At 45.6% G+C, this 18,337-nt stretch overlaps 5 protein-coding genes across 5 annotated transcripts; 4 read left to right on the top strand and 1 right to left on the bottom strand.

Moving 5' to 3' along the window:
* Positions 1-328: 328 nt before the first annotated feature.
* FOMMEDRAFT_73879 (Dbl domain-containing protein) lies at positions 329-5,280 on the bottom strand (the record flags this gene model as incomplete). The annotated part of the gene is made up of 20 exons (XM_007261359.1): positions 329-813; positions 868-995; positions 1,050-1,147; positions 1,199-1,324; positions 1,377-1,538; positions 1,597-1,682; positions 1,735-1,812; positions 1,862-2,312; positions 2,369-2,427; positions 2,481-2,604; positions 2,658-2,927; positions 2,979-3,284; positions 3,340-3,403; positions 3,456-3,760; positions 3,818-4,123; positions 4,173-4,236; positions 4,289-4,365; positions 4,415-4,465; positions 4,519-4,839; positions 4,891-5,280. The coding sequence occupies 20 exons, from the start codon at positions 5,278-5,280 to the stop codon at positions 329-331; spliced, it is 3,951 nt and encodes a 1,316-aa protein (XP_007261421.1).
* A 1,597-nt stretch (positions 5,281-6,877) lies between these two features.
* On the top strand, positions 6,878-7,164 carry FOMMEDRAFT_150000 (uncharacterized protein; the record flags this gene model as incomplete). The annotated part of the gene is made up of 2 exons (XM_007261358.1): positions 6,878-6,957; positions 7,035-7,164. The coding sequence occupies 2 exons, from the start codon at positions 6,878-6,880 to the stop codon at positions 7,162-7,164; spliced, it is 210 nt and encodes a 69-aa protein (XP_007261420.1).
* A 902-nt stretch (positions 7,165-8,066) lies between these two features.
* On the top strand, positions 8,067-10,004 carry FOMMEDRAFT_149999 (methyltransferase; the record flags this gene model as incomplete). Its single annotated transcript, XM_007261357.1, has 9 exons — positions 8,067-8,188; positions 8,259-8,423; positions 8,490-8,540; positions 8,606-8,651; positions 8,714-8,747; positions 8,803-8,903; positions 8,970-9,152; positions 9,226-9,367; positions 9,451-10,004. 9 exons carry the CDS (start codon positions 8,067-8,069, stop codon positions 10,002-10,004), a joined length of 1,398 nt encoding a protein of 465 aa, XP_007261419.1.
* A 1,020-nt stretch (positions 10,005-11,024) lies between these two features.
* Positions 11,025-13,189, top strand: FOMMEDRAFT_149998 (cytochrome P450; the record flags this gene model as incomplete). The annotated part of the gene is made up of 11 exons (XM_007261356.1): positions 11,025-11,186; positions 11,237-11,341; positions 11,403-11,531; positions 11,593-11,755; positions 11,815-11,898; positions 11,957-12,053; positions 12,119-12,245; positions 12,293-12,409; positions 12,473-12,647; positions 12,705-12,951; positions 13,015-13,189. The coding sequence occupies 11 exons, from the start codon at positions 11,025-11,027 to the stop codon at positions 13,187-13,189; spliced, it is 1,581 nt and encodes a 526-aa protein (XP_007261418.1).
* Positions 13,190-15,258: 2,069 nt separating this feature from the next.
* FOMMEDRAFT_16130 (cytochrome P450) lies at positions 15,259-17,636 on the top strand. Its single transcript, XM_007261355.1, has 11 exons — positions 15,259-15,452; positions 15,502-15,606; positions 15,661-15,789; positions 15,848-16,010; positions 16,072-16,155; positions 16,213-16,309; positions 16,369-16,495; positions 16,547-16,657; positions 16,711-16,885; positions 16,943-17,189; positions 17,253-17,636. The coding sequence occupies exons 1-11, from the start codon at positions 15,291-15,293 to the stop codon at positions 17,425-17,427; spliced, it is 1,575 nt and encodes a 524-aa protein (XP_007261417.1). The 5' UTR covers positions 15,259-15,290; the 3' UTR covers positions 17,428-17,636.
* The last annotated feature ends 701 nt before the right edge of the window (positions 17,637-18,337 follow it).

The following is an 18,337-nucleotide window of genomic DNA, read 5'->3' as shown; positions in this document are numbered from 1 at the left end:
GCCTTAGAGCGATAACTAATTTTCCTGTGTATTCAGTATGTAATCAGGATAGACTTGTCCGAACGTAATTGCGAACACCAAATATGATTCAAACTCTCATGCATGCCTGGTTGAGCAGAGCGTAGCACAGGCAAATTCCATTTAAGTTATGGTACAAATGCAATGGAAACTCCAGAGCCATTAAAAGAAGAACAACGAATGGCATGAGGTATCTATTCAATACACAAGTAATGCAAGTGGAAAGCATAAAATAGGATGCTAAGGCATAATAAAGCGTCAAAAATCGGAATCGGAGCGCTTTCAACAGTCGTATCATCATTACAAGCCTTCACCTCCACGAGTGCCGTGGAGTGAGCGACGGCGAGTGCGGAGGTGAAGTTGATTGAGGGAAGTACGTCGAGTTTGACGGAGAGGAGAGGGATCCAGGGAGGTATAACGGAATCGTAGGGACAAGCTGGAAGACGTGCTGAGCAACAGCGCGTGAAGGTCGTGCACCATTACCCGTCGGTTCAGAAGCCTGCATAACAGCATGTATGCGAGCCTCCTGAGGACCAGCTTCTCCCCAGCCATCAGGCCCAGGTGTCCCGACTGGTGGTACGTTCGACCCTCGGCCATCCCATATACAGCGGATATCATTACCCGGAATAATTTGCGCCAATCGGCCTGTCTCGACATGTCGAATTTCGATAAAGCGGCTGTCGAAGAGAAGAACGTATGGTGGATGCCAGGCAACTCGCTCAGCGGTGCCTTCCCACTCGATCGTTCCCACTGATCGACTGGGATCACCGTGTCGATCGACATACAGACCGAATTCTAAGTGAGCGTTAGCTGGAGTGCACTACGTACGACACTTGACAGAAGACGGACCATCATAACAAAGGAGGAACTCATTCTCGCTTGATCTGAACATGCCCATGGGCTTGCAAGATTCGCACCGCTTCGTCAGTGCAGCAAGGCGAGGATCGTCACGTTGAGGGATAGTAACACTCTTAAAGCTGATGAAGACGTCAATCATTATCAATTTAACGGACATAAAAACTTCTACTTACTCAGTGAGATCCATGATTTCGAAGCCCTTTGAGCACAGAATGGCGATCTTTGCCTTGAGGAAGATAAGATCGTAGGACTCAGATGGCAGGAAGAAGTCCTGTTGTACTAATCGTAAGCAATCGATCACTGTCATTATAAATGTACGTACCCTGAAGATACGGAACCACTCCGATCGCTGTGAACCGAAGCCGAAGCGACTCAATCCTCCAGGAGCTTTCGCCTTTTCATTGATCTTGCCAATGACTGGCTCCAGCACACGGAACACGCTGTCAAGCTTGAAGACATAAGTCAAGGCGTGAAAGGTCATGGCAAAGTGCATTACTCACTCCTTTCTTCTTCATATAGATGACAAGGGTGCGTCCACCGAGTGTGCCAACAGTAAAGAATTGAACATCTTTATTCCCGTTTAGCTTCTGCGGTGTACGCGAAGCATTTGCATTGGGGGGTGAAGATGGTACAAGTGCTTCAATATGATAAGCGAATAGTGCCTGCACAGAAAAGAATCGTCAGATAGAATGCAAAAACGAAGTGAACTACAATGCGAACCTTATCAGCTAGGACCAAGAATATTCCGAAGTCCTCCAACATGGCGCACTGAGTGACCATCTTCAAATGCAATACGCGCCGCATAGCTAAGGAACAAATAAGATATCTCAAAGGCGGTGAGTATTGGAGAGTACTTACATTTTGGGTCATGGCGGAGACCAATCCAGACACCCTCGGCGCAACCAATAGCAACCAAACCTCGACCATCAGGAGTTGCTACAAGAATGTCAGCCAATGTTTAGAACTATAATCATCCTTGACCTACAGAATGGCACCGAGCACGTAACTTTACCGGTAAACACATGCTCATCATTCCATGAGGAAGGTTGCTGAGCAGCATGCATAGACGGCACAAGGAACGTCTCCGAGCTAAGCGTTTCAATCTCAAAGACTTTATTCGCATCCGTGACAACTTTCCGAAGGACAATAGCTTCATCAAGCTTCTGCTTCCACTCTGCACGGGCTTGAGCGGTCTCAGCGTAAACAGTCCAAAGACCACCGAGCCTTCCGTTGTGATGGATGGTGCAAGGGTAGACCGATCGAGCGTCACTTGTTGGTCCGTCGACCGTGGCAGAACCATTTACTGCAGGTACATCTGGTGTTCCACTACCACCACCACTGCGATCACCTCCGCGCAAACCGCCAAGAATGCCCTTGCTCCGTTGCTGAGGTGGGTCCGTGAAATTCACCAACGTTAGTAGATCCAGAGGAATAGGCTGAAGAAGACATTTAGACACGAATAAACAAAAGCATATTGCTTTCTGAGACTAACCCTGCGGTTGACGTGATATTTCGTGATTCCGTCTTTGTCTTTTGGTTTGGTCATAACAACTATGCACAACATTAGTCAGTACATGTCATGAAGCCATTGATCACACTCTTACGGTAATTGTCGAAGAGGAGAACAAAGAGCTCGGTCCACCCACTCCATTCGAAGCCTGTGTCAGGCTGGCGTAGGAGTTTACCTGTGTAAATGAGGGAGCGATTCTCATCAAGCAAGTCCATATCCTAAAGGACAATGTCAACAGAGATAGAAGACAGTAAAAAGAGGAACAACTAACAATTGCCTCCCCAGGCTTGAAGACCAAGTTTTGATTGTAGCGCCAAATCTCAACTCTCTCATTTGCAGACTTGACTCCAGTGTTCGTTTCTTTAAGCAGTGACTTCAAGACCTCCAGTGTCTGCGGAATAGTTTCGCGATCCTCATGGTTAGGTGGTGTCTCCTTCAGTATAGTTCCCAGGAGTAGTTCGTAACGCGCCAATCGAGCTACTGGACGATGAACAAAGTTCTTCATGTCCAGTCTGCGAGAATCTGGATTTCTGATGGTGGCCTTTGGAACAGTTTAGTAGATATAACCATACATAATAGAAAATGCACTAACGTCAGCAAATGCTTTGAAAGCAGGATTGGTTTGCATTTCTTCGTCAATCCTGTAATGGGCGATAGGATTGTTGGGTATATAATGCATATATGCGTCGCGGAAGTTCAGCGCGGCATCAAGAACAGGCGCAGTGATGGTGCGTATTACTGGATGCTCGTCACGCTGGATTTCGTGAAGTTTGTTCAGTAGTTGCCGGTGGAGATGGTAAAGCTCCGCATAGTTATGGTATGCATCGTGCAAGAAACTCGATAACCGATCATGCGGAATGATCGGAGGGTCTGCGTTCTTCAATGGTTGAACATACATCTTTGTATTCCCATGAGATCATCGTTCCTCATCAAAAGGACAGAAATATGCTTACCGTCCCAATTGATTCCAAATCCTTCACGTACATCATTTCTCCTTGGATTAGCTCGAAGATGATCCTGGATCTTGATTAGAAACAGCAACCCACACACTCCAGCAAACAAAACTTACGCCTGACGCTTCATCTCCTGCTTAGACATAGCATTTTTAGCTTCCTCTGGGACCAGCGTAGCATAGTCAATATTTGCAGTTGGACCCTTCCCCATGGCAGCCTGGAATGTGCGCAGTTGTGCCACTAATTGTAATTGTTTGATCGCTTGGATGGCTTCGAGCAAGAAATCTGCATCCGGGTTGCCCTCCGCTGTCTCGTTGTAAATGGCTTCTAGGACGACCGGATATTTTTGTAACTGCTCCGACGGCCTCTGAAGGAAGTGCTTGAGATCGAGCCTTCGCGACTCTTGGGCACGCAGGCAACGCTTAAGAGAAACCGGATTAGCGTCGTGTCGCCTCTTGGTAAAAGGTAAAATACACACCTCCAAGAAACGTCTCAGTTCAGGATTCTGTTCCATTTCATCCTTCAGGCGCTTTTCCGCAACCGGAAGGTTGCCTACGTATTCCGCATACACGACCCGAAAGTCCGTAGCGGCCGTAAGAAAGACGTCGCCGATACGCTGAATGAGAGGATATTGTTCGCGCTGTCTGACTTCCATGACTTCTAACAAACGACGGTTGACATCACGGATATCGAGAATGTTATGGAACACATCTTCCATGAAACTGTCGATCTCAGTAAGAGGAATGATAGGAGGTTCGGCCAAGCGAAGTGGTTTCATGAAAAGCTGAACAGATTTTAGTGAGTCACACGACTGGATCCATTTGCGGACATACGTTTTCAATTAAATCAAGGTCTTGTACGTAGAGCTCCTCCTTATCAATAGCTTTGTGGATAATACTAGACCAAAATCAGCAATGAGGGAAGCACATCGATGATATGTCCTACACACGTTTGGCGATTCTTCTCGCTCTCAGGCAGAGATTTTAGAATTGATTTGTCGATCAATTCAGCCCAGTCTTTCCTTTTCTGGAGGGGCATAAGGGCATGAAGTGGTTAAAAAGAATGCTTTACTTACAGGCTCTTTTGTCGTTTCCGGAAGAATCGTTGTTTCACGGACAAGTCCTCTCTGTTACGCCTAGTAAGCCACTTCTCAGCAATAGAAGAATCCTAGTTACTTACCCTTCGCGGACAGCTGTAAGACGAACACGCGTATGGCATTCCATCCATGCAGCTCGGTGAATAGCACTTCGTCAATGGCGTAAATACACCAGTCGGAAGTTCTTCCACCTCCCGATTACGCATATCCGAACCGCCTTCCTGGTCATCAAGGAACATGTACACGTCTTCAACACCGTCTTGTAGCACGCGTCCGCCCCATTCCACTTCGTAGAAGAAAAGTTGATTCTGTAGACTGCGTGCAAGGTGGAGAGCAAGGCGACGATCACTTGAAGAGACGTGCATGTTCAGAAGTTCGCGCTGTATCTGCGCTTGAATCGTTGACTGAAGAATACGAATCAGTTTACTGAAGATATTCGTTACAAATTTACTTACCACTATGTCCCTTCCTGTAAATGCACGCGGATATGGGATACCACCCTTAACATGTGTCCCTCGTGGTACTTTGTCCCGCAAACGCACAGCAATGTGGGAAAGCAATGCAAGATTCACGAACCTGTCCTCCTCTTCTTCATCGAAGTCTTCTTCGCTCTCGTAGTCCTCATGCAGAGCCAACTGACGTTTGATATCGTCAATAACACGCTCTCGTTGGTTCCGCTGGTAATGTCGATCGATGCGGCTGCTTCCAGCACCAGCACTCGCGCTCGTTTGTCGGTAGACATTGTCATAGATAACATCTTCATAACGAGAGGTTGCCGAACCGCCGGAGCCCAATGATTGAAACGAGGTAATGGAAGCACCTCTGTTGACGGCTGCATGCGTCATGTAATTTGAAGGGCCCGGTGTAGCTGTCTGGCTTGTGCTTGCAAATATCGGAGAAGGAGACGTAGCTGATGTAGAGGCAGTCGGAAGTCCTGAACCTGATTTGAAAGAGGACGTTGCTGAGCTCTGCGATGTTGATCGCCCAAGATTTGCTGCTGATAAGCAAGTTTAATATCATGGGAAAATTTATAATTAAACGAACCGGCAACTCACGCGAAGTCACTGCATGAACGTCCAATAAACTGCTACCGCTAGACGTATTATTCGTCGCAACCATTGATGAAGACGGGCTAAGCAAGTGAACATCTTCGGCAGAAGCTCGTGGAATCAAGTCAAATTCTGGTCGCGCTGAAGAACCAGCATTGGAACTTGAGCCTGGGGAAAGGTGCTGTGGAGTATATGTACGAGAGGTAGGGTCTGGAGAACGATACAAGTCAGAAGTATCGGATGGTGGGCGAATATAGCTTGGTGGTCCATCTTTAGAAGACGGAGCTGCATAAGCGTCAGCTGACGAGCCCATCGCTGAAGGCGATGGAAGGCTGCCGTTCAAGGATAGCATAGATTGGCCCGGCACAGCCGGTGCCTGAGCGCCCTTTGGACGACCAGAATCTGAGAGAGCGAGAAGAGAGCCACCTGGATATCCATTTGCAGGACTGGGACTGCTGCGGCTGTCAGAAAGGTGCGACCAATTCGGAGATGCAAGCTGGGACGAAGGTGAATCGGAAATAGGTGTAGCTACGGCGTATGGATGTGTAGATGCTGCAGGAACGCGAGCGGAGCTAGCTGACGAGTTGGAAGCGAATGACGAACTTGTCTGAGGTGGTGGTCGGTTAATCCGGGGTTGAGAAGGAAGTCCGTAGGAACGTGCTCCATCTGTCGAAGCCGAACTGGGTGGCCGTGCTGAATTTGCATCACCCGGGTAGGAGGGCGACCCGGAGTCAGGAGCTACAGGCAAGCGACGTGGTAATCCGTTTGAAGAACCAGCAGATGACCGATGGTTGGAGTCAAGTTGGTGCGGGCTCGAAGTTGGGACATATGGTTGCGGCTCCGGCATTCCTGGAGAAGCACTTCCATATGAGCTTCTCGAGCCGTTTGCACTCGGTGGTTTTGGTAGAGGTCGTGTCCCGCGCCCAGTTGGCGGCGACTTCGGTGCAGAAAACGCCGAGCCGTCGCCTTTATTTCGAAGAGAATTATTACAAATATTGTCAGCAAACAAACATGACTTTCCACATGTCTATAGTGAGACTTACTTTTCTCTGGAAATGAAGGAGAGGCTGTATTCCCCGAGCGTTGACTTGGCTCGTAACTGGGAGGATCCGCCGGTACTGGCTCCTCCCTGTACGTGTCAATGAATGCGCCAAGATCGTCCGCGCCGGAGGAGATGCGCACGTCGTCCAGGTTGGATGGAGATTCTCTCTGGAAGCCACGTCTGACTTCTTCGTATAATCGTAAGAGGTCGTCGTCTGTGGGAGGTTTGCCTTGAGGGAGGAACGAAGCCATGATGACCGGTGGTCGCGCGCCGGCGCGTTAGGGGAGAGAGTGATGGAAATTGGGATGGAGATGGATGGATGCGAGAGTCGGGAGAGCGTTTTGCGCCGCGATGGGGCAAGAAAGACGACAACGAGGGTCCGCTGGCAAATTTAGCGAAGCCGTGAACGTGCAAGCAGGACGAAGGACGGAGTGAGGTCGTTGCGACACTACACACTCGTCAAGCCGTAAGCTGCTCACGCATCTGCTGCACTTGCGGATTAGGTAAGTGACCCCGGCTACCAACACCAGCGTCAGGTCCAAGTCAGTCCAGAAAATTCAGAGACGTCGCAATCTTTGAGCGAGGCCGTGTATCGCTGCATATGCAGTGCAGTTTTGGATGCAGTGATTTGGAGGTGATCGTCCACGCGGACCCCGATCCCACGGACATATTGTACTATACCATGATCCCTCTTTGCCAATTTTTTATTCCTCCAAAACCACTTAATATTTTGATCTGAAAATTTGCATATATGTATATCAGAGCATAATAAAGCACAATATCTTTTCAAAATAATTTTTACGATTTTTTATGAGCTGTAGAGGGATGCGATCCCTCTTTGCCAACTTTGTCACATTCTGTCACAGAAATTTGGCTCTGGCAAGACGCAGTACAAGCTCTGGGAATCTGTCACTTTTGTCACTCTCAAAACAATCTTTACTTAATTTTAATTTACAACCACCATTAAATCTCTCAAGAAAAATACTATAAGTACTTGTGTATAAATCATATACATTTGTAGTAATATCAACTTATTAACTTGATTATAAAAATTAAAACTGCTAATTATAAGGTTTGCAACTAGTGGAAATAGCAGTATTTACAGGTTTTTAATTCCTCTATCAATTTTTTTGTAGAAAAAAAGAGATATTGTGTTTTAAATAGTAAAAACACACCCCCATGAATTTTTGTAGAGTATTAGGTGTTGTGTTTTGTGTGTAAATGCAAATTGGCAAAGAGGGATCGTTGGCAAAGAGGGATCATGGTATAGTATGCCACTCTCAGTAGACAAAAGCAGGCTAGATCATTCAGTTGGGCAGAACTAAATAATAATCTAGCTGATGCCTTGTGTACCTTCTCAACCTTCTCGGAGTTTCCCGCCTTTGCGCGTCTATCTTCACTCATCCTATTCTATCTAGCCCAGATACACCTGCAACGCGTAAAATCTGTTTAAGTTTTCCACAGCTTGCTCTAGAACCTGACTATCAAAAGAGCTAGAAATCCCTCGTAACAACCATCCCCGCTCCAAACAATATTCATGATGCCATCTCCGCCAGTGCAAAATGAGGTATCGCCAATCACATCAACACCGGACTCCGAGCGAAAGAAGACGGCGTCCTCGGTTCACGACGTGCACGCAGAGAAGCCACCTTTCGGTTCAAGGTGCGATGTTCAAGCCAAATACAAGTTGTTGTCGGTATTTGTGTCGTCGACTAACGTGCTTTCAAGACAGATACCTTACAGCGAATTCAGATGTCTGGAGTGAGAATGCTTGGGATCACGTCCCGCCTCCGGAAGATCAACATGAACGCATTGCTTCTTCCTTGGCCCGGCAGCGCGCAAAGCCCGTACCAGAGGAAGAAAAGGCGAAATTTAATGAGAAGCCCGCAAAACACTGGTGAGGGTCCATACCAGCAACTACCACCGAGTTCACGCGTTGAATTGATGACTCCCTCGCGGAAAGGGATAATTTCTACAAGATGAATGCGGATAATTTCTTCCGAAATCGCAAATGGTTTGTGGTGTGGAGAATTTGAGATGAATTAGTGGGACTCAAATCTAACACGACATTCACTCAAGGCTACATACGGAGTTTCCAGAACTAGTGGCAGCCACCCACCCAGATGTAAGTATTATTTTTGTCCTCGTATTGGACGTCCATATCTGAACAATATATTTCCTGTCTAGGCTGGGCCCATCACTGTCGCGGAACTGGGTTGCGGTGAATAAACTGTCAACCGGTTGCCTTCAAATTTTGTAGACTGAATGACTTATAGGTGCAGGAAATTCCGTCTTTCCCTTACTAGCTGCAAATCAAAACCCAGACCTCCAGCTCTTTGCATTTGACTATTCCAATCACGCAGTAAAACTCGTACAAGTGCGTGTTGTATATTCGTGAAACTCTCGATTGTAAATGCTTAACTGCAATCGATATCATGATCAGCACAACGAACTTTACACATCGCCTCCTGTTGGCTCTATTCGAGCATCTGTATGGGATATAACTTCAACGGACTGCCTTCCGGATGTGATAACACCTTCGTCTGTTGACATTGTCGTGTTGATCTTCGTCCTGAGTGCTCTGCATCCAAATGAGTGGGCACAAGCTGTCTCGAATATCTACAAGGTATCTTTACTATTTCATGAAGCTCACGATAATGTAGTTGACTATTTTATGTTTGTTGAATGACGCTATTTAGATGCTCAAGCCAGGAGGAGTTGCTGTTTTGCGCGATTATGGGCGACATGACCTTACGCAGCTGCGATTCAAAGAAGGTCGTTTATTGGAGGATAATTTCTATATCCGTGGTGATAAGACTCGCGTCTATTTCTTCGAACTTGGTTTGTCTGTTTACTTGATTATAGATTCGCCCGACTGGACTAATCGTGCTGAATATTTTGCGTGAATGAACGTATACTTATAGATGAACTAGCCATGTTATTCACTGGTTCTCTCGCTCAGCCAAAAGATAAGATCCTGCCTACACCCGAAGTTATCTACGAAGATGAAGATGACAGTCAAAATCAAATCCGAGATGACGCATCCACAAATATCTCTGCACTAACAAGTGCACTTTCGGCACTTCATACGCCGAGGACAGAGAGTCCCCGGCCATCCACGCCTTCCATCACAGATAACGCCGCAGTGCAAACGGACGGGTCCTCGGCGCCGTCAGCACCAAAGACTGTCACGGGAACGAACACGCCATTCAATTCATCGTCCAGCACCGTCATAGCTCAATCGACCGATGCAACATCACCTTCATCTCTATCTCCATACCTTCCAACGACACTGCATCCTGCAATTCACCGCTCACCACCCAATTGTCCAACGCATCCGCTCTTCTCCATCGAACAGCTCGGTGTTGACCGTCGATTACTTGTGAACCGAAAACGCCAGCTGAAGATGTATCGTGTATGGATGCAGGGGAAGTTCCGAAAGCTTCCTAGCTTGTTAATCTCGGACTTGGATAAGTAGGGAAGGTCAATGAATAATGCTATGATATTGTAAGAATGTTGATTTCTTTTTTCCTGTACAACGTATTGAATATTGAAATGTTCTTATAAGAGTTTTTGCCTTCCCTCATACAGTATCACACACTATTGTCAGCACGCTTTACAACTTGAACGTCTGCTAGACCTTCCAGTCCCGAATCCATTCAAAAGCATTTGTATTCCAGCAAAGATTTTCGTGTAAAAGCAGGTTCGCAAAAAATATGCTGCATGTGAGCCCAAACTTTACTTGCTTTGGTTTCACACAACTACATGTCAGCTCCGCTCCATCCGTACTGAATTATCATTAATGTACACGAAATGGAAATTGAAAAGGTTTGATCGCATCAATTGTTAATCAATTCCTTTTGTCAGTATTCAACTATATATCCAGGTCCAGGATTATTCTCTTACCATAAAAACTGTGCATTGCCCGTTTTCACGTGTCGTTACTTTGAATAACTCTCGGTTCAAACTGCCCCGAGTTTAGTTGAGATTTGCATTCTTATTGTCACGTGTAAATGGATCGGCGTCGACTGTACCGAATTCGTACGTAGAGAAATATTGCTTCCTCAATCGGTACATCTAGTTGTTTTTCCTTCACTTCTTCCATTCATGTGCCAGGTCTCGGCTGTGCCCCCCCGTATCTTACATAAATGCTGCTTACGCCTTTGTGGCGAATGTCTTCTGCGACAGCGATCCTGCAGTGTTCTATTGGTCATAAGCTGGTCTTCTCTTCCTCCGAGGATACTGTCCGGCTTCCGTTGTCTGCTCTCGTGAAGTCCTCTGAACTTATCGGGAAAGAGGGGTCCCGTTCCATGCATTTGACTACGGAGGCATAAAGTCACATCGATGCCATGTAAATGAATGCGGAAATTGAAGCAACGGAATCTACGGGTTCTCTCACGGGAACTTTCGTATAAAGCATAGCTTGCACACGCCAGCTCTTCCTTACTTCCCGCTTGACTTTTGCATACTTGGGTATTATTCTACAAGACTCTGAGCTATGAGCTTTTCTCTTGACTGGAAATCCGTGCTTGCGCAAACGAACTCGGTATTGGGACTTAATAAAGTCGAGGACCGTGCTCAGTACTATTCCCTCCTTATGGCGGGAATATGTATCGCGATTGTCTCTCTGTCCAGACTTTTCAAGAATCGGAAGCTCGAAGTAAGCTTCTGACACTCGCTGAGAAGTTTAGCTGATAAAACTCTACATAGGTTAACGTACCTATCGAAGGTTCCTCTGGTGTTGTCTCATCGTACATCGACGCGTATGATTTCATCGCCAACGCCAGGTCTGTTCTCAAGCGAGCTTATGAGAAGGTCTGTCTCAAGTCTAGGGATTAAAACGCGACGAGGTTCATTCAGCTTTTTAAACATCCAGTACAGTCATGGAACATTCAAGATTCCTGAAATGAGCCGGTTCACAGTTGTAATCGGCAAGCGTGATATCATCGAAGAGATTAGGAAGGCTCCTGATAGTAAGGCCTCTTTCGATGAGGCGGTGTTTGAGGTATGGTGTGGTCCACCTTCGTCGCGAGTGTCGTATACTGAGCTGGACCACTTTGCCTTAGGACCTTGCGTTCCGTTGGACACTCGGAGAGAAGCTCATTAGAGATACATATCATATCACAACCGTCCGTAACCAGCTAACCCGCTCTTTGGCCTTGCTATTCGACGACATTCGCGATGAGATTATATGTGCCTTCGGCGACATTATTCCGGTGAAGGGTGATGGTATGATAGTTATCAACTACCTATACTCAGTCACAGGAAATGATATGCCGAACATTTAGATTGGGTTGCTATCCCCGCGCTGGATATGGTAAGACACGTTGTCTGTAGAGCGAGCAACAGGATTTTTGTTGGCGTCCCTCTCTGTGAGTCCCGACATACTCTGGACGGCCAGCAATTCATGTTTTTATTTCCTATATGTAGGCAGAGACCCAGAATTCATCAAGCTGAGCATCAATTTCACTATCGATATTTTGAAAACGGTATACATGATCCAGGATACACCTACTCTTTTACGCCCGTAAGTGATACAGTGTTGCAAGCCACAGTGGCAGCTTGACGACCGTTTCACTCCTCATTCCATAGCATTGTTGGTGCTTTGTTCAGCCCGACAGCCCGGAGTGTCCGCCAGGCAATGAAGCTCCTTCGCCCTCTACTTGAGGAGCGCTTTCGCATGTATGACGAAAATGGCGATGATTGGCCAGGGAAACCAGTAAGTAAAATATTGGATGTATCGCTCGGGATACCGACAGAATAAAGGTCGACATGATTTCATGGCTAATTGACGAAGCGTCGAAGAACGAGAAACGAAGCGTTCGGGACCTCACAACGAGGATGCTTGCAGTAAACTTTGCTGCTATGCACACATCTTCGAGCGTAAGCCACATTTCTTTCATCGTGACAGCTTTTATTAATTGCTTCATCGCGGTTGAATTCCAGAGTTTCACCCATGCCCTGTTCCACCTTGCAGCAGAGCCAAACTACATCCCAACATTACGGGAAGAGATCGAGCAGGTAATCAAGGAGGACGGATGGTCAAAGGTGGCAATGACGAAGATGTGGAAGCTCGATAGCTTTATGAAAGAGAGCCAGCGGATGAATGGTATTCACCTGTGTAAGTTAATTTTGACTAGCTGTATGCAGTCTCGTGATTTGCCGAACTATTATCCAGTAACGTTGAATCGCAAGATAATGTCCGACCTGACTTTACCAGACGGCACTTTCTTACCTGCTGGCACATTCATCGCCGCGAATGTTGCAGGAATGCACCGTGATGATTCTTACTACCCAGATGCGAACAAGTTTGATGGATTCCGGTTCTCGAAATTACGCGAGCAAAGCTCCGGGGAAGGTGTCAAACATCAAATGGTTAATACGAGCCCTGAATATCTGGCATTTGGACACGGACGTCATGCTTGGTGCGTTCATGAACTTCCCACCAGATTGCCTAGCACTAGATTTATTTAATACATCCTTTGTAGCCCCGGCCGGTTCTTCGCGGTGAACGAGCTCAAAGCGATGATGGCATATTTGATTCTGAATTATGACGTGAAAGCAGAAGTCGAGGGAGTACGACCGGAGAACGTGTATCATCGTGCTCGGTTGAGCCCAAACCCAAAAGCTAAGGTCCTGTTCAAGAAACGAACAGATGCATAAGGTGTCACCATTCGCATTGCCGAACATGTCAAGGGATTGGCGTTTCATTAAATATTGCCATTTCTATGCTCTTTGTTGCACTGGTCATCTGGACAAGATTGTGTATGCTCAAAAAAAGAAAAAAAAGAAAAAAAAGAAAAAAAAATCCTATAGTGCCCTATGTCGTAGCGTTCGGATGACGAGGGATGTCATTTAGCACAAGAACATTCCTGATTAGAAATTAGAGAGGGACGTCGGAATCAATCGGAATGTACTACTTCTAGGGCTCAAAGTGATGCTTTTACAATAGAACATTTTGCAAAGCATTACCTTGAAATAAATCTCAAATCTATCTACTCTACCCTTGTAGGAATTTCATTCCAAATTTACTCTGGAGAATTTTCAAACTTGAAGCTAAGTTAGAAGTGCTCATTTAAACAGCGTTCGTCTCTCCGCCTTGTCCTGATATCAAGCATCTAAATGAACTGATTGTGATGAGTCATACTATCAGGTGTGCAAGGGCTTGCATATGAACTGGTCATACTACTCACTAGATCTCCTTCTGGACCTAAAGTCTGAGTACTAGTATCATATCTAGCCCCTGCACCCGAAGTTGTATACAACGATGAAATGGATAGTCAAAATCAAACTGAAGGCGGGGTGCTGGGACAACTAACATGATCTATGTCATCTGAAGCCTGTATACAGAATGTCAACATACACATACAAGAAGACTATCTAATTTGTGAATGCATACAGTATATTCTGTGTATACATGTTACACAAGCACTAACACCGGTTTACCGAACAGCTGATATTGAAGTTTTTAAGGATTCAACATTACAGTATGTATCAGTGTGAAAGTGATGTAAATTATAAATGTAAAATGATCATGGCAATAACAATACCTCTTGTTTCTATCTATTTCAGAAAGCTGTGTCTCTAGCAATTGAACCAGCTTACTAGCACATTCGAGTGTTACTGTAAAATATTGATGGCATCAACATATAATTATCAATTTCGTTTTTAGGTACGATAATCAAATATTAAAGTTCCTGATAAATGACTTTTTTCCCTTCTCCTATCATAAGGTTCCATATAACACTTATCAGCACGTTTTACGATTCATTCTAGCGAAGATCTTCACGTGAAAACGGATTCTCGACAAACACATTGCGTGTCAGGGTGAGTAAAACAGCCTTCCTTTAGCACGTTCACTCGGCATCTGGATACTTCCCGCTTCCCCCCAATTAAGTCCCGCCGGATATAGGCCGTGCCCTTCGAAAAGTACATAAAACCTGCTTACGCCTTATAGTGAGGACCCCTTACACAAAAGTTGCTCTGTGCAACCGAGGCCGAAGCAATTGCGTCACTTCCAATATAGGCTCTCACTGTGAACCTAAACTTATCAAGACAGTAAAAGGCCACTGAACGTTGACTATGGAGTCATAAGCCATACTTTACACTGTGTAAATGACTATGAGAAACAGATTCTCATATGGGGTTTCATTCCATTCGATAAAATATGTATAGGATTGTCTGTATGTTGCATGACGTGATGCTTGAATTCCACGAGACCAACGAATAGTTACTCCAAATCCAGTTTTGCCCAGTAGGTAAATTATCACGTGATGTGAGACGGGATCGGCAACCAATATATACAGAAATTCTTAAAAGAGATCTGCTTCCTTCTTTTGGTATAAATTCTCGAGATTCCGTCACTCTTCTTTTCTGCTCCTGCCATTCACATACTGCAAGATTAACAACTATAGTCCGTGTGTACGAGTCTTATGTAAATGCTTCCTACCCCCCTGTGGTGAGTTCCCTCCGAAATGGCGATACCCTATTGGCCATTAGAAAAATGGACTTCTCCTCCGAAGAAACTGGTTCGCTTCCGTTATCTGCCCTCGTGAAGTCCGTCAGACTGATTGGGAAAGTAGCGGCCCGTAAGCTGTATTTGAATACGAAGACATGGATGTATTCGCCTCCAGAGAACGAAGCAACGGAGGTCGCGGGGTCTCTCACGCGAGCTTTCGTATAAAGCAGAACTTACTTATACTAGTTTATCTTCACGTCTCGTGCGATTCCTCCATACTTGAACGACCATACAAGATCCTGAGCTATGAAGTTCTCCACTGACTGGAAACCCGTTCTGGCACAAACGAACTCGACGTTAGGACTCTCTGACGATGAAAATCGCGCCCAGTACTATTCCTTCTTTATAGCAGGGATGTGTATTGCGATCGTCTCCCTGTCCAGATTGTTCAAGAATTGGAAACTAGTTGTAAGCTTACAATAGTATTTCAGGAACCCATCTTATCAATTTCATATAGGTTAATGTCCCTCTGGAAGGCTCGTCTGGAGTTCTCTCATCTTACGTCGTGCCATACGATCTCGTCGCAAACGCCAAGTCTATCCTCAAGCGCGCATATGAGAAGGTATGTTACTGTAGTGTGGACATATAAACAACCTCGCTCAACATAAACATTCAGTATGGAAATGGAACATTCAAGATTCCTGAAATGAACCGGTACACTGTTATAATCAACAAACGCGAAAACATCGAAGAGATTCGGAAGGCTCCAGATAGCAAGGCCTCTTTCAATGAGGCGGCAATAGAGGTATGGCATAGACTACTTTATCACGTGTGTTGTTGCATACTGAACTGCGTTCTCCCAGGACCTTGCGCTCCATTGGTCACTCGGAGAAGACACATTTAGGAATTCATATCATTTCGCGACCATCAGTAACCAGCTAACCCGCTCTTTGGGCTTGCTGTTCGACGACATCCTCGATGAGATTAAGTGTGCCTTCAATGACCTTATTCCCATTAAAAGTGACGGTACGGCAGATACCTATTACTCATATCCGAGATACGAGGAATGATATGTTGAACATCTTAGATTGGGTCGCTGTACCTGCACTGGATTTGGTGAGAAACGTCGTGTGCAGAACCAGCAACAGGATTTTTGTCGGCGTTCCTCTTTGTCAGTCGCAACTTCCTCGCACAACTTGTTAATTCTTACTTCTGTTTCTCGTTATAGGCAGAAACGCAGAATTTAATGAACTCAGCATCAATTTCAGTATTGATGTCATGGAAACAGCGTACATGATTCAGGACACTCCCGTCTTTTTGCGCCCGTGAGTGTCTCGGTGTCGTGAGGTTCAGTTCTCAAGTAAAGGAACAAATTTCTCTCCAGCATTGTCGGTGCGTATTTCAGCCCGACAGCTCGAACTGTCCGTGGTGTCACGAAGTTCCTTCGACCTATATTCGAGGAGAGACTTCGTATGTGCGCCGAAAATGGCGATGATTGGCCGGGGAAACCAGTGAGGCGCACCTTATTCATGCATTACACTGAAGAGGCTAACCAAATAAAGGTCGACATGATTTCATGGCTGATCGATGTAGCACCGAAGGACCAAACTATTCGGGATATGATAATGAGGATGCTACACATAAACTTTGCTGCTATACATACATCCTCTGTCGTAGGCTCAATCTCTCTCTCCCCGTAACAACTTTCTGATCCCGTGAATATCAGAGCCTCACTCACGCGCTGTTCCACCTCGCGGCTGAGCCACAATATATCGGACCCTTACGAGACGAGGTCGAGCAAGTGATCAAGGAGGAAGGATGGACAAAGGTCGCAATGACGAAGATGTGGAAGCTCGATAGCTTCATGAAAGAGAGCCAGCGGATGAATGGCATCAACCTAGGTAAATCTGTCTGGTCTGTTTGTATGCATTCCATGCTCTACTGAAATTATTATCAAGTATCGTTGAATCGCAAGATAATGTCCGACTTGACCTTACCAGACGGCACCTTCTTACCTGCTGGCTCATTCCTTGCTGCGAACGTGATAGGAATACATCGTGACGAATCTCATTATCCGGACGCGGACAAGTTCGACGGATTCCGGTTCTCGAGGTTGCGCGAGCAAAGCACTGAGGAGAGTGTAAAGCATCAAATGGTCTTCACGAGTCCAGATTATCTAGCATTCGGACACGGACGTCATGCCTGGTGCGTTCATGCACTTCATACTGCGTTTATCTCCGTTACACTTACTTGATGCATTCTTTGTAGCCCCGGGCGATTCTTCGCAGTGAATGAACTCAAGGCGATGATGGCATATCTGCTTTTGAATTATGACATGAAAGCGGAGGTGGAAGGAGTGCGACCGGAGAACGTATACCATCGTTCTCGATTGAGTCCAAACCCGAAGGCTAAAGTGCTATTCAAGAAACGAACGGATGCATGAGAAGCCGTTATCCGCGATGCCGAATCGTGAAAGGTTTTTGAGGCTCTATTACACCCTAATATGACGAACTGAATTAGTGTATCACGGAAATGTTTGTTTTGTACATATTACAGTTCGAAGCCGTTTGTTTTGGTCTAGCTGTGCCGGTCAGGAGCGTAGTGATACGCACAGCCAAATTATCTTGGCTGTTGTATTATACATGATCATTTTGTAATGAGGGCGGAAGATCGCGAAACCTAAGAATAGGAATTACGGAATGAATTGAGATTGCTTAGGTGTTATCAAAGTATTGTATTGATAGCTGCACATTAGAATGTACAGAGAAACACAATCTGTTAAGACGAGACTACACGAGAGCATGTCTCAGATGATATAAACTACATTACAAGCAATGACGAACGATGATGGAATACCTTCCATCATACATTCTACATCTGAGACATACCTACATAGTATATATAGACTAACTAATCAACAGACAATGAAGTAAGCTGTGAGAGAGTGAGCCGAGTCCACTATCCCCCCTCTTTGTGTGATCCCTCTAAGCCTCTCACATAACCTCTCTTTCCCCTTTCTTAACAGGTTATAAGCCTTGAGCTCCCTGCCTATGCTTTATCTACACTCTACTACATCTATGCTCTATGCAGTTCTATGCATCACATACACACACACAACATACTACAATGCAGAACTCAACTCACCTGTCTGAGTATCCCAAACACAAATCAATATGCTGCAGACACACAATCTACTGTACTACATACGACCCAGACATTATATGATTGTCATCTTAGTGATTATGATCATTGGCCCAGTAATAACATAATCTATGCAGGCAACATTGAAACTACAATGAGTATCACTTACTACAATTATTAAATGCTAAAATACTCTATAATATCACAGAGAT

The sequence above is a fragment of the Fomitiporia mediterranea genome (assembly GCF_000271605.1).
Source record: "Fomitiporia mediterranea MF3/22 unplaced genomic scaffold FOMMEscaffold_1, whole genome shotgun sequence".
NCBI lineage: Eukaryota > Fungi > Basidiomycota > Agaricomycetes > Hymenochaetales > Hymenochaetaceae > Fomitiporia > Fomitiporia mediterranea.
This window is presented reverse-complemented; position numbering and strand designations above follow the sequence as displayed.

Excerpts from the sequence above, each read along its gene's own strand:
- FOMMEDRAFT_16130 (XM_007261355.1), top strand. The coding sequence starts at position 15,291 with ATGAAGTTCTCCACTGACTGGAAACCCGTTCTGGCACAAACGAACTCG. Across the intron at positions 16,011-16,071 it reads TATTCCCATTAAAAGTGACG|ATTGGGTCGCTGTACCTGCA; the intron begins GTACGGCAGATA and ends TGAACATCTTAG. Across the intron at positions 16,156-16,212 it reads TTTTGTCGGCGTTCCTCTTT|GCAGAAACGCAGAATTTAAT; the intron begins GTCAGTCGCAAC and ends TTCTCGTTATAG.